At 40.6% G+C, this 26,400-nt stretch overlaps 1 protein-coding gene and 1 non-coding gene across 2 annotated transcripts in view; one reads left to right on the top strand and one right to left on the bottom strand.

Moving 5' to 3' along the window:
• Positions 1-3,875: 3,875 nt before the first annotated feature.
• Positions 3,876-26,400, top strand: part of GRPR (gastrin releasing peptide receptor) — a 38,338-nt gene continuing 15,813 nt past the window's right edge. The window contains exon 1 of the mRNA XM_061408079.1: positions 3,876-4,815. Coding sequence (XP_061264063.1) covers positions 4,403-4,815 — 413 coding nt within the window. The 5' untranslated portion in view covers positions 3,876-4,402. The remainder of the gene's footprint in view (positions 4,816-26,400) is intronic.
• LOC133243574 (U6 spliceosomal RNA) lies at positions 12,090-12,193 on the bottom strand. The gene has a single exon (XR_009735129.1). It is a non-coding gene; the product is annotated as a U6 spliceosomal RNA (small nuclear RNA).

The following is a 26,400-nucleotide window of genomic DNA, read 5'->3' as shown; positions in this document are numbered from 1 at the left end:
TTGCTCAGCCTCTCCCTCCACAGAGGGAAGGCACAAGGACTGTCATGTTGCCATGATCTCTGGGATAGCAGAGCGCTGCAGTCCCCTTGGGACCTCATGAAAAATAGTGATTCTTGGGTTCTATCCCTGGATCTCTGATTCAATAGGTCTGGGGTATGGCCTCAGAATCTGCATTTTTAAGAATCACTCCAGGTAATCTTGATGAAATTTTTTTAATATATATAAAAGAGCCAGTGTTTTATAGCCTAAAGTCCAACCAGAAACCTAAAATGTCAAGTCTTCCCCAGCAGATCCAATCTCCCTTTTCTCATTTATTACTCCCCTGTACAGCTTTGTTCCAGACAGACTCTCTCTTAGACCCAAAGCATCCCTTTCTCTTTACTTGGGTTCCACCTACAAGTTCTACCCACTCTATAATTAATTTACCTTTTCTGTGTACGTTCATTGTCAGTCTACCAAGAGTACCAGCTATTGGAAGCCGCAGTGGTGTGCACATAGCTGGTGGAAAGAGACTGTCTCTACTCTCTTTGGTCCCATTGAATCCACCCATCCTACCAAATTCTACCAAGGGACTGTGCCTCTCCCCCATATTTAAAAAAAATCCAGTTTTCTGGAAGAATGGAAAATGTGACTCTTTAGCCTGAAATAGAAGTGACACTCCTGCTCCAACACATAAGAAAGGATGCTGAGTCACACTCCTATTCAGAAAGGAGTCCCTGAGGATGGGGACTTTGTATTATGTTTGTTCTGTCTCATTTTCATAAGTCATAGGCATCTCATGCTCACCACTAAATAAAAAACGAAGCAAATTTTTAAGTATGTTTGGTGATCTGCCAGAAGGTAACACATAATGATCGGGATGGAGAGTCATTATAGCTAATTAGTTGAAATGCCATCAAAATTTTCTAATGAGCTTTTTAAAATAACCTTGCTCCCCAAAAATATTAGGTGTTGAATTTTATTATATTTTCACTTCTAAAATACTACCGTAACAGTCTATCGTGTTGTGGAACACTCCATACCACCAGCAGCCGTGAGAAATCATGGCTAACTATAAGCTTATATGGGGAGAAACACTAAGGGCCCAGCTGGATTTACAAGGTGAGGTTGGCCCAGCATATGGGATGTCTAAAGAAATAAAAGGAGACAACAACATCCAGGAGTCTTCTTTGTGAACCAGAATTATGCCTTTCAGACCAAACTTCTTAAAAAGAATCCAAGATCCATCACAGTGTCACTCAAACCTGCCTCAGGGTGCTTTTCACACTGCTCTTTCCCCATCCCCTCTTCCAATCTGGATGGCCTTTTTGGACTTGAAGTTGTCCCCTGCTCAGTGCCACGTTCTTTCCTTTAAGCCTCCATCCTAGGGGCATACTGTTTTCTCTGTTCAAAGGATTCTGCCAGACACTTAACCTTTAAGATCAAATGTCACTTTCTCTGGAGAAAAGGTAGTTGCTTTATTCTAGGGAGGGGATGGGGTCTAAATGTTGTGATTTTTTTTTTTAATAAGCCGGAGTTTATTTCTATTTAAACAATACTCAGCTTTTAACTTTCAGAAGGTTAAAAGGCCCAAAGATGCCCAAGTCTAATATAAGAATATAGGCAGGTTCTGGCTATTGGTACCTTTGTTTCAAAATCCTCAGGATGAACCCAGGTAGTTCAATGCCTCACCAATTCTTCTAGTCCAAGAGTGGTGAATTTCTCTGAGTTTTGCCATAGTTCCTACAAGGCTGTCCCTCTAGTAATGAACAAAAACAACACCAGAAGCAATCATTGTCATTGAGAGGAAGAAAGGTAAAGATCAGAGAAGAAAGCCACCATAGGAATTTCAAGAAGCAGAATTGTTAATATGGTATAGAATAAACAGAAGCATTTGCAGTATCTATGTGAAAACCCTTCTTGAGTTATTCTTCGAAACCAAGTCCTCTAAGTCTAAGCTTGAATAATTGGGGTCATGACGGATCTCATCATGTTTATATGTGCTCAGTCGCTTAGTCATGTCTGACTGTGCGATCCCATAGGCCACAGCCTGCCAGGCTCCTTCATCCATGGGATTTTCCAGGCAAGGATACTAGAGTGAGTAGCCATTCCCTTCTCGAGGGGATCTTCCTGACCCAGGGATCGAACCCGAGTCTACCCATGTCTCCTGCATTGCAGGTGGATTCTTTACCGCTGAGCCATCTGGGAAACCCATAATAACATGTATCTTCATCTTATTTTTCTCAATCCCTTAGCTCTTACACAGTGCCTGGAACCTGACAATTGTTTGATGTCTTTCAAGTAGATGGAGGACTAGTTGATTCACGTGTATGATAGGACCTTTTGCCTATTGATCTTGATGTCAGTTGCTATTCTGACTTTATTGGGCTTTTCCAAAGTAAAATCACAAAAATAGTCTCTTTCAATCACAGTGATAATGATAGTTATAATAATAGCAGCTGATATTACTTGAGTACTTACTATGTGCCAAATTCTATGAAGTCTTAACATGGATAATTTCATTTAACTTTCACTTAAATTATCCCCACTTTACAGATGAGGAACTTAATCTCATGAGGAGACACTTAAGACACTGAGTGACTAGTCTAACTTGCCAAGGTAATGAGTGAAGGAGCCAGGACTTAAGCACAGAGTCCATGTACAGCATTAACCTCTGTTGCCAACAGCTCATCAACACCATTAGGCTCATGGTTGTTGACTGATTACTGGTGCTATTGATCTCCACTGAGAAGCTCTCCGCACTCTGGGCATGTAGCATCAGATTCTACTACTACTGGCTGAGAGGAGCAAAAGCCCTTGGGTTTATAGAAGGAACATGGCAGCCACCTTGGTTTTGTAACCTGCCTTTGGAAATTTCCATGACAACACACTTGGAGGCTTTATTAGTGGGCCCCGGCATGGTGATGAGTGCAAACTTCTTTATTCCTTATGAATCCTCAAAAACCAAACTTTTGGTAACAGTGCCCGCTAGTAACTGGCTTCCTGCAATGTATCTGGAAGAGCTGGCTGCACATAAAGTCTTAAAGATTCACCTATGTATGTTGCTAAAGATCAAAGTTGACATCTAATAGTACCGCCTCAGTAAAGCCTTTCCTGGCACAAGTTAACTCTAAGTTATTCTTTCCACTCCCCAAATCCTCAGTATGTTATCTGTAACTACTTCACAGTTCATTTCCCACTCAGAGCTTATGAGGAAATTTGCTATAAAATGCAGCAAGCATTAATTAAAAATTGCAAATAGCTGCATCAGAATGCCAATTCATGTATTTTTTAGATCCAATGAGAAAATACCCATTCTTCTGGAAAAGACTGCTAATCTGTGAGAGTTAAAAAATAGCTGGCTTTTGATTTTTTTCTCTCTGGTAAAGGGAACAGGAATGGCCTGGCCCATCTACAGGACAGAGCATGTATGTGTCCTGCTTTCTACTTTTCCCAGATGTCAGGTGCTGAAGGTTTGCTCTCAGAAACGATCCCCATTCAAATAGGCAGCAGGAAGGCTGCGTGGGACCACTCACATGTGGATGCCCTGCGTATCTGTGTGCAGTTTGATTCAGGGACAGACCTCATTTTATAGCAGCCTTAACATGTTATATTCTAATGTATTGGAAAAGATGAGAGAATGGGCTGTGAATCTGGATATGGAAAATCTTTCTAGTATCAGAAGGATTTCCAGTGCTTTGCATAGTGCCGGCAACACTTAGGAAATACCTACCAGAAGTGCTGCGTCTGAAAAGTGAAGCCCAAATTTACCTGCTAAAGTTGTCGCCTAGGACCCGCAGACTGCTGTGCGAGTCTCATCTGGGCAGAGCAGGCATCCGGGCAGTGATTGAAGTGTCCAGCAGGGGGCTGGCATTGTCTGTCTGTAAGTAGCCCTGGTTCCTCTTCAGAGCCTCTGCTCAGCAGAGCTGCGGTTTGCTGGTGAAGATGGTGACGTATAAAGCATTCCCGCCTATGGTATTTGAGGCTTTCTCAGTGCAGTTTTTTTCTACCCACTTTAAACCTTCAGGTTCTAAATATCAGGAAAGACAGCAAATGCCGTGTGAAAATAGCAGGCCCAAAGTTCTTAGTAAACTACAGCCAGGGAGACTCGGACTAGACCAGAGGTAAAAGGTGTTGGTACAGAGCGGGTCTGATTCTAAGCCTTTTGGGGGCTGAGTTTTTGTGTTTGTTTTGTTGTTAACTTACTCAATTTAGAGATGTATTACACTGGTCATGTAAAGAGCAGAGCAGCACCAGCATCAAAATAGTGCCAGGCAGTTTTGAATGCCACAGTATCTATATTTTTATTCAAGAAGATAAAGAGCCCAGCATAGATTCTGTCCTCATCTTTACCCAACTGCAAAGTCAAAAGTTAAGAAACAGCATCTCAGGGCACTTTTTTAGGTGGGAAGGAATCCAGAGGATGGCTCTGAATGATTGTTTGCTTCTGAACTTGGAAGTGGACCATTTCGTGCACTGCAACATTTCTAATCATAGTGTGGAGCTCCCCATGAATGACGACTGGTTCCACCCCGGGATCCTCTATGTCATCCCTGCAATTTATGGAGTCATCATTCTGATAGGCCTCGTTGGCAACATCACCCTGATCAAGATCTTCTGTACTGTGAAGTCCATGAGAAACGTGCCGAACCTGTTCATCTCCAGCCTGGCTTTGGGAGACCTGCTCCTCCTGGTAACCTGTGCACCTGTGGATGCCAGCAGGTACCTGGCTGACAAATGGCTGTTTGGCAGAATTGGCTGCAAACTGATCCCCTTTATCCAGCTTACTTCAGTAGGGGTGTCTGTCTTCACACTCACGGCCCTCTCAGCAGACAGGTAAGTCCTGGAGGACAGTGACATTCTCGCCAAGGGTGGTAGATGCCTCAGTAGGTGAGCTACCACACTGGGAGATATGGGGCTGTTTGCACAGGGAAGTTCTTCTCAAACTCCAGTTCCCTTCCGGGCATGTTTCTATGCTAGGGATTACTTCTTGAGTTTGATATATTGGTTTAAGAAAGAAAAGTCAGTGCATGGCAGGGGAAAGGGGGAAAAAAAATCTCTGAGAATAAGATTGAGGTGCATTTTCTGGAGACAATTGATTTAGCCTTGCCTCTTCCTAACTTCTTGTTCCCTGCAAAATTAATTGACTGGTGAGAAAAAAAAAAAAAAAATCACACCTAATAGAGTTTAAACCCCAGGCAAATGTTGCTTGGAAGCAAAGTCTTCAAAGAACAGAAAAGTCCCACTGCATTTCTTCATTAAATATTCTTTCAGAAATAACCAAGAGGAGAAAATAAGCAGCATTTCCTTGAAATCCATTCTCTTCAGACAGTTTAATGTTTCTCACAGCTGATGTTGTATTTGGTTCTCTGGAACTGAACAGTTTGTGTGCTGGTTTTTCTAAATATCTCTTAAGTGAAATCAAGCATTATTAGGATTTTTTTTTTTTTCCATGAGAAAGCTCCATTCAAGGTTGATTTCAGATTTTAGTATGTTTTTTGATGTACTTCCATATGTAATACCTTTAGGGCTTTTTCGGGGGTGGGGGGAGTGGGTAGGGAATCCAGTACAATGTTTTATTCTGGGAAATATACATACTTGTGAACTGCATTTCTTGTGTGAACATAGTGCTTAAAAATTCACATTTATCCATTCTTAAACATTCATATTCATTCTTTAAGCATTTATCAGATGTCTGTCACATAAAAAAACCTTGCTTGAAATAACCAGTCAGGAAATATCTGCAGGTTCACATAAATTGCTGAACATATCTTATATACTTCTGGGCTCTAGAACTTGGACACAGTAATGGATAGGCTCCAGACACATAGTTGACCATATGGCCAAATTAAGAAAAACTGGTGCAAGGAACCAGAAATAATCAATTTTTATTTTAAAGTCTACTGTATGTTGTGGTGTTAAAGATACATGGGGATGTAAGAGTGTACTGAGAAAGGCATAGAAGCAGCTCTTGAAAATGTATACCCTGAAGAAAATGTCCCACATTTTAATACATATGGGGGGGCTGGATTCTCACTTTGTAGGGGAACAAACAGTCCCCAGGTGATGTGGCTTTGTGAAGTAATGGACAAATAAAGATAGTGTTATCAGTATTTGGAGACATGTGTTTATACTTAGCTGCCTGAAGTACACTGCTCAGTACCCACAACTTTTTCACAGACTGAAAAATAATAGCCCAGGAATGAGGTTTACACATGGCACCCACTGGACAGGGTTTTTCACTTCCCACCACACATCCTCAGCTTGCTGTAACCCTGATCATGTGCCCACCAGGGCCTCATGACCACAGGCAGTCTTACTGTTGGGCCAGGGCAGGCAAACTGTGGAGTGGCAGCAGGTAGGTAGCTTGTTACCAGTGGCCAAGGGTACCTCAGGATGACGATCATTTTCACGATAGGAAGTGAGATGAGATTTTGGTTTCTGGGTTGGTGAATGCAGTGCTACAGATAGTGTTTCCTGTCTTCCTAGGGTGGAATCGGGAATGGGGGGAGAGGAAAGTGAGGGCGTGCAACAAAAGATACAGCTGCAGGGAACTCTTCTCCAGGGTTTCAAAGCAGACCAAATTCACCATCAGCAGAAAGGCTCTCTCAAAAGCTGGGCTGCACCATTAAGTTAACAGTTATTGCATGTCTTTTCCAAATTCAGAAATTACTTGTAAGCTTACATATAACTAACTTTTTGTGTTTTGCTAAGGCTTAAAAAAACTGACAGAATGCCTGTATCACAAGTAGTGCTTGTAACCAACTTCAACAAGAATCAGTATTGAGCTAGTTAAAATGTATGACTGTACTTATCTATGTATCTCATCTTTAACACATATATATGAAATCTAGAAAAATGGTACAGATGAACCTATCTCCAGGGCAGGAATAGAGACAGAGACAGAGAGAACAGACATGTAGACACAGGGTGGGAAAGGGGACGGTGGGATGAATTGGGAGATTAGGAGTGACATATATGCACTACCATGTGTATAACAGATAGGTAGTGGGCACCTGCTATGAAGCAGAGGAAGCTCAGCTCAGTACTCAGTGATAACCTGGAAGGGTGGGGAAGGAGGGAAGTCCAAGAAGGAGGGAATATATGTATACGTACAGCTGATTCACTTCATTGTACAGCAGAAACTAATACAGCATTGTAAAGCAATTATACTCCAATAAAAAAAGAAAAAAAGAAAAGCTATTGGAGTTTTATAACAACCTCATAAGGTTGGCAAGGAAATATACATACACACACACACAATACCTGTATTTTTTCTTATCAACAAGGTCAATCTGTACAGTAAACTGAACAAGTACAGAGCTCAGTATTTTTCACATATTCTATATAACAATATAACCACCACCCAAATAGAGATATAGAACAATTGCAGCACCCTAGGAGTGTATTTTATGTCCCTTTACAGTTAATCCTCACCCTCAAAGAGAGGCAATCATTATTCTGAGTTAAATTACCATGTATTATTTTTGCCAGTTCTTTAATCTTATGTAAATAGAATCATACTTCTTAATGCTTATCATTATGTCAGGAATAGTCATCCACGTTGGTGCAGATAGCAATGGTTTATTATTTTCAATTGTTGTGTAGTGTTCCATTGTATGAATATACCTCAGTTAATTTATTCTTTTTACTACTGATGGATATTGGATTGTTTCCAGTTCAGGGTTGATAATAACCTGCTCTGGGTATTCTTATTCATGCCTGTTGGGCAACGTAAGTGAGTATATGCCTGAGAGAGGAATTGCTGGATCATAGAGGGCAGGTATTTCATAAATATTGTCAAAGAGTTTTCCAAAGTGGTAGACTGTATCTGATGGATTGGTAAAAGGGTGAACCAGAAGACCCTCCAAACTTGGTAATCATTGCAGTCACTGGGGAGCTTAAAAATATGCAGATTCTTAGTTCCCATTGTAAATCTCCTGACTCAGGATGGATGCTTATCAGCCCACTGTGGGTTGACCAGATACGCAAGTACTCATCCCAGCCACCTTTCTTCAGCTTTCCCTCCCCAGGTGAATTTGTCTTTGTTTATATGAAAAGCAAAGCATTTTTTCTGGAAATGTTTATACTGGGGCATGAAAGGGAGACTTCAAGGCAGTCCCAGGATTCTACGTTTCACACCACTGACCAACTGCAGATTTATATTCAAGCCCTTCCCTATTGGTCCTGCTCCCCGACCATGCTGTCTTCCCCTCCTCACATATATTGACATCCTCATACATGGTCATTACACCCACAAGTTCCTGGCTCTGCTTCCTTGCTCATGCTGTGTCACTCCCATTCTCCAGAATGCTTTCTCCTTTCCTAATTAGAAGACCCTTCTCCCCATCTCATGCGATGCATGAAAGTTGAATGGGCATCAAGAACCCTACATTTTCGTTTCCTGCCATTGCTACCCACATAAAGGAATTGAACCAAGTCTCTTATCTCTTTGACCTTAGTTGAATCATCTCTAGTATAATAGGCTTGAGCTAGATTATTTCTAAGGTCCTTCCAAATTTTGATCATGATTTTTATCTGTCATCTTACCCATCACTTGGATTCTGGCTCAAGCCTTCATCTTAAAGCCCTAAGTTAGACCATTCTAGCCCAGATTTTTGACCCTCTTCTAAACATGAGGCTTATTATCTGAGACATGAATTATCTCGTGATGCCTTTCATCTTACTGTTTTGAAGCATTAGTCATTTGTCATTTTTTAGTCTCTCATATATTCATTACTTTGACTTTGTAAACAACATACTATTAGGAGTGTTAAGTATGATTAATCATCTGAAAGCATACTCTTAAAAACATGTCACTCCATCACCTATTTCCTCTCTATTCCTCTCCATTAAGCTCTCATTATTTGGGCAAATGAGAGAAAATCTATTCTTTGTGAGTCAGCAAATCACAAAGGGGTACAATGGGTAGATGGGTAGATAGATGGATGAATGGAAAGACAGGTGGATGGAAGGATGAGTGGATAGGCAGATGGATAGACAGATGATTGGAGAGATAGGTGAATGGTTGGGAAGGATGGATATATTTTTTACATACTGATCTTTCCTACAAGATGTCCATCTGTACTAGGTGCCTCAGTATTATGTAAATGGATTTTTAAACCTAACAGGAAAAGGGTAAGGAGAGTTTGTGTTTTCTTTTCCAGCATAAGTGCAAAGAATAAAGCTGAATTTAAGGTTAATAGCATTTATATTATATGCTCAAGTTATATTGTTTCTGCTTCAGTATTGTTACTCAGTTTTATTTCCACTAGAAGGGGGCTGACAGAATAAATCCCAAGGACTGATGTGCTCCACCGTACTGTGATCCTTCTTTGATTCCATGGAAAAGACCTTTCCTAAGTTTTTCCCACCCTTGTGATTTGGAATGTGTAAGTGCAAGCTTTTTGAAGTGCAGATTCTTTTAAATCATTGCAAGGAATTTATGAGATAATGTAGTTTTCAGCCTTTCCTGACATCTAGAGCTGCAGAGCCAACATGGGAGCTACTAACCACATGTGGTTATTTAAATTTAGATTTAATTTTTTATTATTATTATTTTAGCTGTGCCACATGGCTTGTGGGATCTCAGTTTCCCAACCAGGGATTGAACCTGGGCCACAGCAGTGAAAGCCCAGAATCCTAACGACTATGCTATCAGGGAACCCTCAAGATTTGATTTAAATAAAACTAAAAATTCAATCCCTAGTCAAACCGGCCACATGTCAAGTGCTCAGTGCCATGTGTGATTCTACTGGACAGCACAGATACAAAACATTTTAATCATTGGAGAAAGTTCTGTTGGACAAAAACACAGAAGAGCATTTGCTATGTGCCTTGGAGTCCAAATCTCTTTCCAGGATTCATGTTAGCTGCTCTCGTTCACTGAAGGTATCAGGAATTCCTCAGGCAGATATCAAATGCTCCAAGCTACATGGGCTCTTCCTGTCTATAAAATATCTTCTATTGGAAGATACTCAAAGATGAAGAGGAAAGAAAACAGGCAACCCAATACAATCACCAGTCACAGGCTTGGGGAATTCAGGCATCCCACTGATGAGGTTTTGAGACTTTCTAAAGAATACCTATGGGATTCACTTCCCGGGTATGTGCTGTGAACTTCTGTCTAATCCTTCCATTCTCTTTTGCCAGGCCCTCTTCCATCTACCAGCCTATCTTTTTACCTTATCTCAAAACTCACCAGAGCAAACACTGCTCTAGTTACACTCTTATCGCCTCCTACACCTGCCACCTGACTTCTCAGCTCTTCACTTCACTCCCCCCTCCCTGATGACTAGGCTCTTCCCTCCATCTAGCCAAATGCTACCAATCTTTCAAGGCACAATTAAAGCCCTTCTCTTTTATGAAGCAGTCCCCTTTTGCTTTCATTGATTTTTTTTTTCCCCCTTCCTAAGAGGCTTTCGCCTGTACTGTTAATTAAATATCGAATTTATCCTACCTTGTATTACTGGGTCCTTTTTAAAAAAAAAAAAAACTTATTTATTTTTTATTGAAGGATACTTGCTTTACAGAATTTTGCTGTTTTCTGTCAAACCTCAACATGAACCAGCCATAGGTATACATATATCCCCTCCGTTTTGAAACTCCCTCCCATTTCTCTCCCCATCCCACTCCTCTAGGTGGATACAGAGCCCCTATTTGAGTTTCTTGAGCCATACAGCAAATTCCTGTAGTCCATCTATTTTACATATGGTAATGTAAGTTTCCATGTTACTCTTGATGTGTTTTTTACTCCCTTCGTCCTATGGGAAGTTCCATGGGGTCTATACCTGCTACAACGCTAAGGCCCACCTTCCATCTAATAAGAGGACAGTACCTACAGCTTGGTTGATGTTTGAGCAGCGACACGACAATAAGTGCAACAGCCACAAGTTCATACCCCTATAAATGGTGTTCTGAGGCTCAATTTCCAACACTGGGGGAATTTCCACACATCCAACAAGCAATTCTCGGAACACCAGCTACGTGTCTGAGCATTCAACTCAATTCTGGCACTATCAAACCAGAGACAGCATTGGATTCCACACATTGACGCTTCAGTCCTACAAGACTGTACCACCCGCCATTCCCATTTTAGATGCCAGTCACAAACCTGTACTTCTGACCAACTGGCTAAAAATCAGAGGTCCCCATGACCCCCTGTCCTCAGGTTCCATTAATTGGCTAGAATGACTCACAGAACTCAGAAAAACACGTTATTTATTAAATCACCAGTTTATTGTAAAAGGATATAATGCTTTTATCCTCAGGAACAGCCAGGTGGAAGAGATACAGAAGGTAAGGTATGAAGAAAGGGACCTTCCATGCCCTCTCCAGGCACCACAAACCCTGCATCTCCACGCGTTCTCTAACCCACTCTCTGAATCCTGTCCTTTTTAAAAAAGGTTATTTATTTTCAATTGGAGGATAATTGCTTTACAACACTGTGTTGGTTACAACACCGTGCATCAGCCATAAGTGTACGTATGTCCTCTCACTCTTGAACCTCCCCCCACGCCCCACCCCCATCCCACACCTCTAGGTTGTCAGAATATCAGATTGAGCTCCCTGCATCGTACAGAAAATTCCCATTAGCTATCTATTTTACATATGGTAATGTGTATGTTTCAATGCTACTCTCTCAATTTGTCCCACCCTCTCCTCTTGCTCTGCCCACAAGTGTGTTCTCTATGTCTGCATCTCTATTCCTGCCCTGCAGATAGGTTCTTCAGTACCATCTTTCTAGGTTCATATATATGCGTTAATATACAATACTTGTTTTTCTGACTTACTTCACTCTGTATATCAGGCTTTTCAGTTTCATACACCTTGCTAGAACTGACTCAAATTCCTTTTTATGACTGAGTAATATTCTGTTGTATATATGAACCAAACTTATTTATCCATTCATCTATCGACAGACATCTAGGTTGCTTCCATGTCCTAGCTATTGTAAATAGTGCTGCAATGAACACGGGGATACATGTATCATTTTGAATTCTGGTTTCCTTACGCTATTTGCCCAGTAGTGGGATTGTTAGGTCATATGGTATTTTTATTTCTAGTTTTTTTAAGGAATCTCCATACTGTTCTCCATAGTGGTTGCATCAAAAAACATGGAACACTTCATGAATTCACATATCCTCCTTGGGTAGGAGCCATGATAATCTCTGCATTGTTCCAATTTTAGTATATATGCTGCTGAAGTGAGCACTGTCCTTTTGGATTTTTATGCAGGCTTCATTACACAGGCATGATTGATTAAACCATTGACCACTGACAGCTGATTGAACACACAGCTTCTCCCCAGAGGTCTGGAGCTGGGAGTGAAAGTTCCAGCCTTCTAATCAGGCCTAGGGGCTTCCCTGGTGGCTCAGACGGTAAAGTGTCTGCCTGCAATGAGGGAGACCTGGGTTCGATTCCTGGGTCGGGAAGATCCCCTGGAGAAGGAAATGGCAACCCACTCTTGCCTGGAAAATCCCATGGACGGAAGAGCCTGATAGGCTACAGTCCATGGGGTCGCAAAGAGTCGGACACTTGGAAACCAGCCCCCATCCTTAGTGGCTTTCCAAAAGTCATCTTATTAACATAACAAAAGACGCCTTTATGACTCTCAACACACTTAGGAAACTCCAAGGGTTTTAGGAGTGTGAGCCAGGGACTAGAGGAAAACCAAATGCATATGAGAAATATATTTCTGAATGACCAAATATGTATTTCTTATAAATCACAATATCTTACCTTGTTTGACACAGACACCAAAAGAGGTGCTGGAATTTGGCCTTGTCACAACAAATTCAAAATGGAAGTACACTAGAACCCTGCTTTCCACATTCAGGTCCCAATGCCTTCAGGGAAACTGAAAAAACCATCCAAAGTCTGATTCCATTTCCCTTCTCTGGACAGTGGGAGTTAAAACCCTACTGTTCTGAGGGAAGATGTCCTGAGTGATTCCAAATTGGTCCCCTTCTGAGGGGATCACCCCAGTGATTACAGAGCTTCTCTACTGTTCTAGAGGCCCAGCTTCACTGGTTCCCAGGGGATTGGCCTTTTCTCAAAAGGGAGGACAATTTAATCTCTTGTAAGCATCTTTCCTAGAAAGTCTGTGTTGGAGGAGTTTACATGAGTCACCAGTCCAAAACTTCTATAGAGTATGATTCTTCTGAAGCATATGCTGCCTCTCCTGAAGGAAACTCAGCTCGTGTCTCCCCACAATGAGGGATCTGTCATAACTGCTGGCTGTGGGAGTGTTCAGAGGGCAGCTGCAAGGGAAAGGGTTGGGGGTGGGGGGGTGGGGAGTGGGGGGGAGGAGGGGGGCTGGTTCCCAGCAAGACTCTTTGAGTTGGAGTGCTCTGCAGATAAGGGCAGCAAAGAACTCTGACCTTGTCTCTCACACATTATCTTTTAAAGTCGTAGACCTTTATATGATTAATTATCATTTCTGGCAACTTAAAATGCATAGAGGCAAAAAAAAAAAAAAAAGGCGCATAGTTAATCATGAAACATAGAGTATAGACTGAAAGGGCTCCCTGGTGAGGTTTTTTGAACTGTGCTTGTCAATACAGCCTTTGAAAATAGACTGAATTTGCATTTTTGCACTTGTAAATCCTCCTGGTGTGTGGGGTTTGCATAAATTCTCTCTTAATTAAACACATGGTTTGCAGAATAAAAGAAAAAATTTTTCTCCATTCCTTTTTCTACTTCCCTGTAGTAGATCAAGGGATCTTGTTTGTTATAGTAATCTTTGAAATTCTGATTACTGAGTATTGGATTAATATCTGGTATTTGCTGCTACAAGAGTAAGAGATTGCAGATTCATTTTACCTATTAAATGTCACCTTCTGTAGGAGGTCTTCACTGATCACTCAGTCTAAAGGAATGACTAACACTTTATTCCATCATCCAGTTTTTTCTTTCAGGTTGATTGAGGTGTAACTCATATACAGTAAATTTTTAAGTGTGCGTTCTATGAATTTTGACAAACTTGCACAGTCATATAACCACCACCAGCACAATCACCTGCTTCCCAGGTGGCGCTAGTGGTAAAGAACACGCCTGCCAATGCAGAAGATGTAAGAGATGCCAGTTTGATCCCTGGATCGGGAAGATCCCCTGGAGGAGGGCATGGCAACCCACTTCAGTATTCTTGCCTGGAGAATCCCATGGACAGAGGAGCCTGGCGGGCTACAGTCCATAGGGTCGCAGAATCGAACATGACTGAAGCGACTTAGCACTCACGCAGAGCACAGCACAATCAAGATATAGAACATTTCCATCAGCCCCCAATTCCTTTATGTCCCTTTGTAGTCTATTCTCTTCCTCCACCCAGGAGGGGATTTTTTTTCCAGATCCAAACTTTCTTTAGTTTATAACCTCCCTTACACACTAAGTTGTTCTTACAGAAAATAAAGCTCCTAGAAAAAGGAAAGAAAGAAAACAAAGCTCCTGGCAGCCACTGATCTTTTCCAAAATATCATATGAATGATATCATACAGTGTGTAAGCCGTTTGAGTCTGGCTTCTTTCAGTTCATGTTGTTGCATGTATCAGTAATCTCTTCCTTTCTGTTGCTGAGTAGTAGTCCATTGTGTGGCCAGACGGCAGTTTGTTTATTCATTCTTCAGTTAATGGGTATTAGATTTGTTTTCAGTTTTGGTGATTATAAATCAAGCTGTCTCCCGTACAGTTTTTGTACGGATGTATATCTTCATTTTTCTTGGGTAAATATCATCCACTTTTTTTTTTTTTGAGAATTATTTTGTTCATTTCTTGGTTTACTTGCTTACTTTCTGTTTCCTATCACTATAATATAAGCTCAAAAAAAAAAGGGGGGGGCAGGGGAGGCTATGGCGTTCATTAGTGCATTATCTGACACTAGGACAGTCTCTAGCCTGTAGTAGGTGCTTGATAAGTGTTTGCTGACTACATGAATAAATGGATCCATGAAGGAAGGAACAAAAGAATGAATGAATTCTGGTAGGTTCTACTATCTATGTTGCTGCAAATGGCAAATTGTCACTTTTTTATGGCTGAGTAGTATTCCATTATATATACATATACCATATCTTATATTTTTAAAAAACTTAAACTTTTTATTTGTATTGCAGTATAACTGATTAACAGTGTGGTGGTAGTTTCAGGTGAACAGTGAAGGGACTCTGCCATACATCTACATGCGTCTATTCTCCCTCAGACACTCTCCCACCCAGCCTGGCACATAACATTGAGCAGAGTTCCCTGTGCTGTACCACAGGTCTTTATTCGTTATCCATTTTAAATATAGCAGTGTGTTCGTGACCTTCCCAAAGTCCCTAACTGTCCCTTCCTCCTGGCAACTGTTAGTTCATTTTCTAAGTCTGTCAGTCTCTTTCTGTTTTGTAAGTAAATTCATTTATATCATTTCTTCTTAGATTCCACATATAAAGGATGTCATATGATATTTCTCCTTCTCTGTCTGACTTACTTCATTCAGTGTGACACTCTCTAGGTCCATCCATGTTGCTGCAGATGGCATTATTTCATGCCTTTAAAGGGATGAGTAATATTCTATTATATATATGTACCACATCTTCTTTATCCATTCTTCTTCTGCTGCTGCTAAGTCACTTCAGTCGTGTCCGACTCTGTGTGACCCCAGAGATGGCAGCCCACCAGGCTTTGCCGTCCCTGGGATTCTCCAGGCAAGAACACTGGAGTGGGTTGCCATTTCCTTCTCCAATGCATGAAAATGAAAAATGAAAGTGAAGTCGCTCAGTCGTGTCCAACTCTTGGCGACCCCATGGACTGCAGCCTACCAGGCTCCTCCATCCATGGGATTTTCCAGGCAAGAGTACTAGAGTGGGGTGCCATTGCCTTCTCCGATCCATTCCTCTATCAATGGACAATTAGGTTGCGTCCATGTCTTGGCTATTGTAAACAGTGCTGCAGTGAACACTGGCGTGCATGTATCCTTTCAGATCATGTTTTTCTCTGAATCATGTTTAGATCATTCCTTAACTCCATACACAAAAATAAGCTCAAAATGGATTAAAGATCCAAATGTGAGACCACACACTATAAAACTGCTAGAGGAAAACATAGGCAGAACACTCTATGACATAAGTCACAGCAACATATTTTTCAATCCGTCTCCCACAATAATGGAAATAAAAACAAACATAAACAAACTAGACCTACTTAATCTCAAAGGCTTTTGCACAGCAAAGGAAATAATAAACAAAATGAAAAGACAACCCACAGATTGGGAGAAAATATTTGCAAATGATGTGACGGATAAGGGATTAGTCTCCAAAATTTCAGTTCAGTTCAGTTCAGTCACTCAGTCCTGTCTGACTCTTTGCAACCCCATGGACTGCAGCATGCCAGGCTTCCTGTACATTGCCAACTCCTGGACTTTACTCAAACTCATGTCCATTGAGTCAGTGATGCCATCTAGCCATCTCATCCTCTGTCATCCCCTTCTCCTCCTGCCCTCAACCTTTCCCAGCATTAGGGTCTTTTCCAATGAATCAGTTCTTCCCATTCAGTTCAGTTCAGTCTCTCAGCCGTGTCCAACTCTTTGCAACCTCATGAACCGCAGCATGCCAGGCCTCCTTGTCCAACACCAATTCCCGGACCCTACTCAAACTCATGTCCATTGAGTCACTGATGCCATCCAACCATCTCATCCTCTGTCGTCCCCTTCTCCTCCTGCCCTCAATCTTTCCCAGCATCGGGTCTTTTCAAATGAGTCAGCTGTTCGCATCAGGTGGCCAAAGTATTAGTTTCAGCTTCAGCATCAGTCCTTCCAATGAATATTCAGGACTGACTTCCTTTAGGATGGACTGGTTGGATCTCCTTGCAGTCCAAGGGACTCTCAAGAGTCTTCTCCAACACCACAGTTCAAAAGCATCAATCCTTCAGCACTCAGCTTTCTTTATAGTCCAACTCTCACATCCATACATGACTACTGGAAAAACCATAGCTTTGAGTAGACGGACCTTTGTTGGCAAAGAAATGTCTCTGCTTTTTAATATGCTATCTAGGTTGGTCATAAATTTTCTTCCGAGGACCAAGCATCTTTTAATTTCATGGCTGCAGTGACCATCTGCAGTGATTTTGGAGCCCAGAAAAATAAAGTCAGCCACTGTCTCCACTGTTTCCCCATCTATTTGCCATGAAGTGATGGGACCAGATGTCATGATCTTCGTTTTCTGAATGTTGAGCTTTAAGCCAACTTTTTCACTCTCCACTTTCACTTTCATCAAGAGGCTCTTTAGTTCTTCTTCACTTTCTGCCATAAGAGTGGTGTCATCTGCATATCTGAGGTTATTGATATTTCTCCCAGGAGTCTTGATTCCAACTTGTGCTTCCTCCAGCCCAGCGTTTCTCATGATGTGCTCTGCATATAAGTTAAATAAGCACGGCGACAATATACAGCCTTGACGTACTCCTTTCACGATTTGGAACCAGTCTGTTTTTCCATGTCCAGTTCTAATTGTTGCTTCCTGACCTGCATACAGATTTCTCAAGAGGCAGGTCAGGTGGTCTGGTATTCCCATCTCTCTAAGAATTTTCCACAGTTTGTTGTGATCCACACAGTCAAAGGCTTTGGCATAGTCAATAAAGCAGAAATAGATGTTTTTCTGGAACTCTCTTGTGTTTTCGATGATCCAACAGATGTTGGCAATTTGATCTCTGGTTCCTCTGCCTTTTCTAAATCCAGCTTGAACATCTGGAAGTTCATGGTTTGCATACTGTTGAAGCCTGGCTTGGAGAATTTTGAGCATTACTTCTCAAGCATGTGAGATGAATGCAATTGTGAAGTAGTTTGAGTATTCTTTGGCACTGCCTTTCTTTGAGATTGGAATGAAAACTGACCATTTCCAGTCCTGTGGCCACTGCTGAGTTTTCCAAATTTGCTGACATATTGAGTGCAGCACTTTCACAGCATCATCCTTTAGGATTTGAAATAGTTCAACTGGAATTCCATCACCTCCACTAGCTTGGTTCATAGTGATACTTCCTAAGGTCCACCTGACTTCAGATTCTAGGATGTCTGGCTCTAGGTGAGTGATCACACCATTGTGGTTATCTGGGTCATGAAGTTCTTTTTTGTATAGCTCTTCTGTATATTGTTGCCACCTCTTCTTAATCTCTTCTGCTTCTGTTAGGTCCATACCTTTCCTGTCCTTTATTGAGCCCATCTTTGCATGAAATGTTCCCTTGGTATCTCTAATTTTCTTGAAGAGATCTCTAGTCTTTCCCATTCTATTGTTTTCCTCTATTTCTTTGCACTGATCACTGAGAAAGTCTTTCTTATCTCTCCTTGTGGGACTTCCCTGGCAGTCCAGTGGTTAAGAATCTGCACTTCCATTGCTGGGAGCACAGGGTCAATCCCTGGTCAGGGAACTAAGATCCCACATGCCTTGTGGAGCAGCCAAAATATAAATAAAAATAAAATTATCTCTCCTTGCATTCTTTGGAACTCTGCATTCAAATGGATATATCTTTCCTTTTCTCCTTTGCCTCTCACATCTCTTCTATTCACAGCTATTTGTAAGGCCTCCTGAGACAGCCATTTTGCCCTTTTGCATTTCTTTTCTTTAGGGGTGATCTTGATCCCTGACTCCTGTACAATGTTCCAAGCCCCTGTCCATAGTTCTTCAGGCACTCTGTCTATCAGATCTAATCCCTTTAATCTCTTTGTCACTTCCACTGTATAATCATAAGGGATTTGATTTAGGTCATATCTGAATGGTGTAGTGGTTTTCCCTACTTTCTTCAATTTAATTCTGAATTTGGCAATAAGGAGTTCATGGTCTGTGCCACAGTAAGTTCCTGGTCTTTTTTTTGCTGACTGTATCGAACTTTTCCATCTTTGGCTGCAAAGAATATAATCAATCTGATTTTGGTATTGACCATCTGGTGATGTCCATGTGTAGAGTCTTCTCTTGTGTTGTTGGAAGAGGGTGTTTGCTATGACCAGTGCATTCTCTTGGCAAAACTGTTAGCCTTTGCCCTGCTTCATTCTGTACTCCAAGGCCAAATTTGCCTGTTACCCCAGGTATGTCTTGACTTCTTACTTTTGCATTCCAGTCCCCTATAATGAAAAGGACATCTTTTTGGGTGTTAGTTCTAGAAGGTCTTGTAGGTCTTCATAGAACCATTCAACTTCAGCTTCTTCAGCATTACTGGTTGGAGCATAAACTTGGATTACTGTGATATTGAATGGTTTGCCTTGGATACAAACAGCTTATTACACTTAACAACATCAAAACAAACAACTCACTCAAAAAATGGGCAGAAGACCTCTTCTTCAAAGAGGACTACAGATGACCAATAGGCACATGAAAAGTTGTTCAACATCGCTGGTTATTAGAGAAATGCAAGTCAAAACTACAATGCAATATCACCTCACACCAATCAGAATGGCTGTGATAAAAAAAAAATCCACAAACAACAAGTTCTGGAGAGGTTGTGGAGAGAAGGGAACCCTCCTACACTGTTGGTGGGAATGTAAATTGGTTTAGCCACTATGGAGAACAGTATGAAGATTCTTGAAAAAACTGAGAATAGAGCTACCATATGACCCTGCAATCCCACTCCTGGGCATATATTCAGAGAAAAACGTATCTTCTTTATTCATCCATCAGTTGATGGACACTTGGGATACTACCATATCTTGGCAATTTTAAATAAAGCTGCTATGAACATTGGGATGCGTGTGTCTTTTAAAATTAGTTTTTTTGTTTGTTTGTTTAGATATATACCCAGGAGTGGAATTGCTGGGTCCTGTGATAGTTCTGTTTTTAGCTTTTTGAGAAACCTTCATACTGTTCTCACAGTGGCTGCATCAATTTACATTCCCACCAACAGTGTACAAGGGTTCCCTTTCCCCTACATCCTCACCAACATTTGTTATTTGTGTTCTTTTTGATGATAGTCACTCTGACAGGCATTGTAGTTTTTATTTGCATTTACCTGATGCTTAGCAATGTTGAGCATCTTTTCAGGTGCCTGTTGGGTGATATGCTTTTCTATAGAGAAATTAGAAAGATACTTCAGTCTCCTAGCATGGTTGATTCAAATTGACTTATTAATGAGAGGCTAGAAAAGTTTCAGCTCCATAACTCATTACTGGTAATGTCATATAAGTGTTTAAGATTATTATCAAATGTTTAAGATTATCAGAGAAAGCCACTGTCAAGTTTCTTTCCTATAAGGGCTGTAAAATTTCAAAGTTTTTTTGTACCTTGAGTAATCTTAGATACTCATTTATTTGATGATGCCCATTAACCTATTTGCCATGGATGTCTTTGCATTACAGATGTTAAGTTACTTTCATCAATGTTGGTATTTTGTGGGTATGCATAAAATGAGTGACTAAACAGAAATGTCTTTGCTGTTTGTAACTTGGCTATAGATTTCTGCCCTATAAAGTCAAACATTCTGATAACGTCGATTTGCTGATATGTTTGGGTTTAGATCTACCATTTTATTATTGGTTTTTGTTGGTTTCACCTGTTTCGTAATCCTTTTTCCCTCCCTTCTTTCCTTCTTTTAAATTAATTAAACATATAAATTATTCTATCCTTCCCCCCACCCCTGGCATGAATTTTTAAATTATACAAACTCAGTGTTCTTTTAAGGGTTACCCTTGTGTTTACAATATGTATCCTTGAATCATTTAAATTTATTATAAATTAGAACTTTCCTGCTTCCCAGACAAGGGTAATAGGACACTTTAACTTCATTCTAATTCCCTCCTGTCTTTTTCTTTGGTGCGGGGGGAAGTCTTGTTATTCTATATTTCAATTCTCTCCATACTTTAAAACCTATAAGACATTATGTTTATTTTTATATTTGCTCACATGGTTACCTTTAGACTTATTCACCATTCCTTACTCCATCTCTGTGACATCATCTTAGATTATTTTACTTCTGCCCAAAGAATATCCATCAGTATTTCACTTCAGTTAAGTTCAGTTGCTCGGTAGTGTCCGACTCTTTGTGACCCCATGAACCGCAGCACACTAGGCTTGCCTGTCCATCACCAACTCCCAGAGTCCACCCAAACCCATGTACGTTGAGCTGGTGATGCCATCCAACAATCTCATCATCTGTCGTCCCCTTCTCTTCCTGCCCTCAATTTTTCCCAGCATCAGGGTCTTTTCAAATGAGTCAGTCCTTTGCATCAGGTGGCCAAAGTATTGGAGTTTCAGCTTCAGCATCAGTCTTTCCAATGAACACTCAGGACTGATCTCCTTTAGGATGGACTGGTTGGATCTCCTTGCAGTCCAAGGGACTCTCAAGAGTCTTCTCCAACACCACAGTTCAAAAGCATCAATTCTTCCATGCTCAGCTTTCTTCACAGTCCAACTCTCACATCCATACATGACCACTGGAAAAACCATAGCCTTGACTAGATGGACCTTTGTTATCAAAGTAATGTCTCTACTTTTTAATATGCTGTCTAAGTTGGTCATAACTTTCCTTCCAAGGAGCAAGCGTCCTTTAATTTCATGACTGCAATCACCATCTGCAGTGATTTTGGAGCCCCCCAAAATAAAGTCTGACACTGTTTCCACTGTTTCCCCATCTATTTGCCATGAAGTGATGGGACTGGATGCCATGATCTTACTTTTCTGAATGTTGAGCTTTAAGCCAACTTTTCCACTCTCCTCCTTCACTTTCATCAAGAGGCTCTTTAGTTCTTCTTCACTTTCTGCCATAAGAGTGGTGTCATCTGCATATCTGAGGTTATTGATATTTTTCCTGGCAATCTTGATTCCAGCTTGTGCTTCCTCCAGCCCAGCATTTCTCATGATGTACTCTGCATGTAAGTTCAATAAGCAGGGTGACAGTATACAGCCTTGACGTACTCTTTTCCCAATTTGGGACCAGTCTGTTTTTCCATGTCCAATTCTAACTGTTGCTTCCTGACCTGCATACAGGTTTCTCAAGAGGCAGGTCAGGTGGTCTGATATTCCTATCTCTTTCAGAATTTTCCACAGTTTATTGTGATCCACACAGTCAAAGGCTTTGGCATAGTCAATAAAGCAGAAATAGAACACGTGTATACCTGTGGCAGATTCATGTTGGTATATGGCAAAACCAATACAATATTGTAAAGTTTAAAAAAAATAAAAATAAAAAAATAAAAATGAAAAAAATAAAATAAAAAATAAAGCAGAAATAGATGTTTTTCTGGAACTCTCTTGCTGGTTTCATTTGTTTTTATTTAATGTATTGGAAGAGGATATTTTTACTGGGCATAAAATTCTAGGCTGGCCATTCTTATCTTTCCCACTTAGAAGTTGCCATTCATTGTCCTGACTTCCACTGTGAATTCAGATGTCTGTTTCATTCATTTTAGAAATAATTTAAAATTATTCATTTTTTCCTCTCTGACTCATTTTAAGATCTTTCTCTTTATCTCTGGTTTTCAACAGCATTACTATGATGCACTTAGGTATGGTTTTCTTTGTATTCTTCCTTCTTGAGATTCATAGCTTTTTTCTTAAATCTGTGACTTGATGATTTCAGTAATATTTGGCAAGTTCTCAGCTATGACAACTTCAAAGATTGTTTCTGCCACATTCTTTCTTTTCTCTCTTTCTGTGTGCTATCTACATATAAATAGAATAACTGCAGGTTTACTTAAAGCTTCTTCATGATTTTTTTCTCCTTTTGGTTGTTTTTGGTTTTACTGAGGCAAACAGTTTCATACTTGGCTCAGGCCTCTGTGATTGGGAACTATTTTAAACACAATTTCATTTCACCTATATATTTTATTACCTTTTCTGTATTTTCCATCCTTTTTCCTCACTGTACTTCAGTCTGGCCATTTTTAGCTCACAAATTCTCTCTTCAACTGTGTCTAATCTGCTTCTGAAGCTTTCATTTAATTCTTAATTTCAGTTACTGTTTATTGCAGTTGTGGAATTTCCATTTTGTTCCATCTCATCACATAATTTCTTGAATTCATCCCAATATATTATAAGGTCCCTCTTTGGTAACTCTAACTTGTGGAACTCTATAGTCTGTCTCTATTATATAGCCTCTTGTTTTTTGACCATTTTGTTTTCTGGTATACAAGGCAATTTTTGTTTCACTACCTGATTTTGTATATGAAGAAGTGTAGATAATTTGGGGCTGGTATTATCTTCCAGAAAAGATGAGCTTTTGCTTCTTGTGGGCAGGTAGAGGTGGTGGTGTGACTGACCCAATCAAAGATTGAACAGATTGGAGGCTGGGCTTTGATCTTTGTGAGAATTGGTCCATTTCTGATTCACCCCAACTCCTAGGATGTACCTCTTTGGACATCTCAACTATAAACCTGGGGTATTTACCTCAGCTTCTCTTCCTTGGTGGGCCCCGAACTCCATTTATTATTCTCCTTCATCCTGAAACTGCTAGAAGCTCTTTTTAGCTTTTAGTTTCTCTGCTGCTGTTTGAAATTTGGTCAATTGGAAAATGATGCTGAATAACAGCTTCATCTCTTTGCACTTACTTCTCTCCAGGACTCTGGTCCCTCAAATCTTTACTGTCTTGGTATTTCTCAGATGTTTTCAGAGGGATTTTCTAGTTTTTCATTTCTGGAGAGTTGGTCAGCAACAAGCTAGGTTGCTATTATCAAAAAGGGAAAATCCTCTGCTCCCTCTCTTAAAGACCTAATGCGCTCCCCACCAAGCTGTCCACATTCCAGCTGCTCTAAAGAGGAGTCCAGAACTACCAAGTCAGACCTATGGGATCAGCATTCAGAGCCTCATATTAAATCAGCAACTTAGATTCAGAGAAGTGAGCTCTGGCTAACCTCAAAGTGAGTAAGTCAGGAATCTCAACTGAGGCCCTCAGCAGTGGACACTGCCAAGTATTATAGGAACATCAAAGCCTCTGGGATCTTTCAACTAGGCCAGGTCTCTTAGCCCCAATAAGCAGGAGCTAGAGCCAACACGTAGTTATGCAATGATTAATAACAGCTGAAATTTCATGGGAAGGACAGCACCAAAGTGTTGCTAAGATACACTTCTTTAAAGTTCTCTTCTTCATTACTTTTTTTTGTATTGTACTCAGACCGATTGGCCAGTGGTGATAGCTAAAAGTTACATAGTAAAGAAATAGGGGGGAAATGTGAAATGCAGCACATAAAGAAATTTATTTCCATTGTGAGAAGAATTTACTGTGGCAATAGATAATACATTCATGTGACTCACTTATTTCTATGCTGTCTACATATAAATAGAATAACTACAGGTTAACTTTAAGTTTTTTGAAGTTTCTTTTTTCTCTTTAGTGGTGTTTGTTTTTATTGTCAGGCTGTTTCATACCAGGGTCAGGCCTCTGTTATGAAAGATACTTTATAAACATAATTTTATAAGAATATGAAATTATTTAAAAACAAAATTACAGTAGTTTCTCTGTCAGGATATATGGGAAATGCTTATTTATTTTAACATAAATGGTGATCAAAACAGATTTTTAAGGATTTCATTTTTATCTTTTCCCTTTTCCCTTTAAATGATTGGAAACATCATAGAAGAACAGAAAAGTCAGAATTTGGCATCTTTTCTTTCCTAGATTGTCAACAGAGGTGAAATTGAAGGTTAAAATGATGGCTTCAGGAATACATACATATACTACAGGATGAAGATAAATGTAGTCAATATTTAGTTTTAAGCATTCTTCACTTATTCTTTAAAAAGTCTGCAAGTCCAAAGTGCTGCAGACAAATACAAGTGACTGGGGGATCCAGAGATGGATGTTCTAGTCTTGGTTCTCAGCTAACCAGCTATGGAAACTAGTGGGCACCAGTTTCCTCTTCTTTAAGTTAAGGAAATGCAACTTTAGGACACCTAAGTTTTATGTTCCGTGTGTGTGTGTGTATGCTCAGTCACTCAGTCATGTCTGACTCTTGCGACCCCATAGACTGTAGCCTGCTAGGCTCCTCTGTCCATGAGATTCTCCAGGCAAGAATACTGGAGTGGGTTGCCATTTCCTTCTCTAGGGGATCTTCCTGACCCAGGAATCCAACCCAGGTCTCCTGCATTGCAGGCAGACTCTTTATATTCCATAGTTATATTTAAAGCAGGTTTGGTGACTCAGATAGTAAAGAATCCACCTGCAATGTGGGAGACCTGGGTTTGATTCCTGTGTTGGGAAGATCCCCTGGAGAAGGGAATGGCTACACACTCGAGTATTCTTGCCTGGAGAATTCCATGGACAGAAGAGCCTGCAGGATATAGTCCATGGGGTCGAAAAGAGTTGGACATGACTGAGCAACTTTCACTATAATCAAACATATTCTCTTACGTCTGTACCATGGTGACAACACTTTGTGTACTGGCCTAGCATCATCTGTTCTGAGTGTTCCATGAAGGGGAGTATACACGTGAGTACCATTCTCTTGTTCTACAAGAGCCTCCCCTGGGTATATCTCACTCCCTCAAGCAAATTTTAAATTCTTGGTGGCCAGGGACTTTTATATCCATAGTGCCAAGGAGAGCCTGAAATACTAAATTAGTATTTTAATGCGCTGATAAATTGACTAAGCATCTTGAGCCATGAGTGTTTAACACTGGAAGACCAGTGGCAGAGGTTAGTGGCCTGTCATCTTCATTATCACAAATTAATAAAGCCTAACAGGCAGTGCTGCGTGTAATGGAAGATGGGCTTTCCTCCGTCTAAAGAAGGAACCAACAGCTCTAATACGGACAGGCAGAGAGAAACAGAAACGTGAGCACTGATCACACATGCAAAGCACACAGGCCAGGGACCAGGAAACTTTCTGTAAAGGGCTGTGTGGTGGATATTTTTGGCTTTGTGGACCATGAGGGCCAGGGCCCTGTTGCAACCACTCACCTCTGCTTTTATGATGCAAAAGCAGCCATCGACATGATGTCAGCAAATGGTCATGGTTGAATTTCAGTACAACCTTATTTATGGACACTGAGATGGGAATTTCGTGTAATTTTCACATCATAAAGTATTCTTTTTCTTTTGATTTTTTTCTCTAACCATTTAAAATGTCAAAACCACTCTTAGCTCGTCTGCCATATGAAATAGGCAGAAAGCCAGGTTTGGCCAGATGACCTTAGTTTTCTGTTCCTGATACAGAGACATATACTTGCTTGCCAAAGTGGTCATTTAGTAGAGAGTTTTCAATTTAAATGGAGTAGGACCTTGGGGAATCCATGACCCTTGTCCAGTTAGCCAGGATAGATTTCCTAGGGGATATCATACAGACAGATCATACAGCTGTGTGATGCTTTACTTTATGAGGCACCATCATGTCAGACACAGTAGCTTTTGGATCATCAAAAGCTTGAGCATCAAGCCAACATCTTTAAGCCATGTGTCTTTTCCAGCAAGTCCTGAGTCCTCTGTGATGCTAAAAATTATTTAAATAAAGAAAATGAGAGTTTTAAATCCTGGCTTAGTC

Source organism: Bos javanicus, chromosome X, assembly GCF_032452875.1.
Source record: "Bos javanicus breed banteng chromosome X, ARS-OSU_banteng_1.0, whole genome shotgun sequence".
Taxonomy (NCBI): domain Eukaryota; kingdom Metazoa; phylum Chordata; class Mammalia; order Artiodactyla; family Bovidae; genus Bos; species Bos javanicus.
This window is presented reverse-complemented; position numbering and strand designations above follow the sequence as displayed.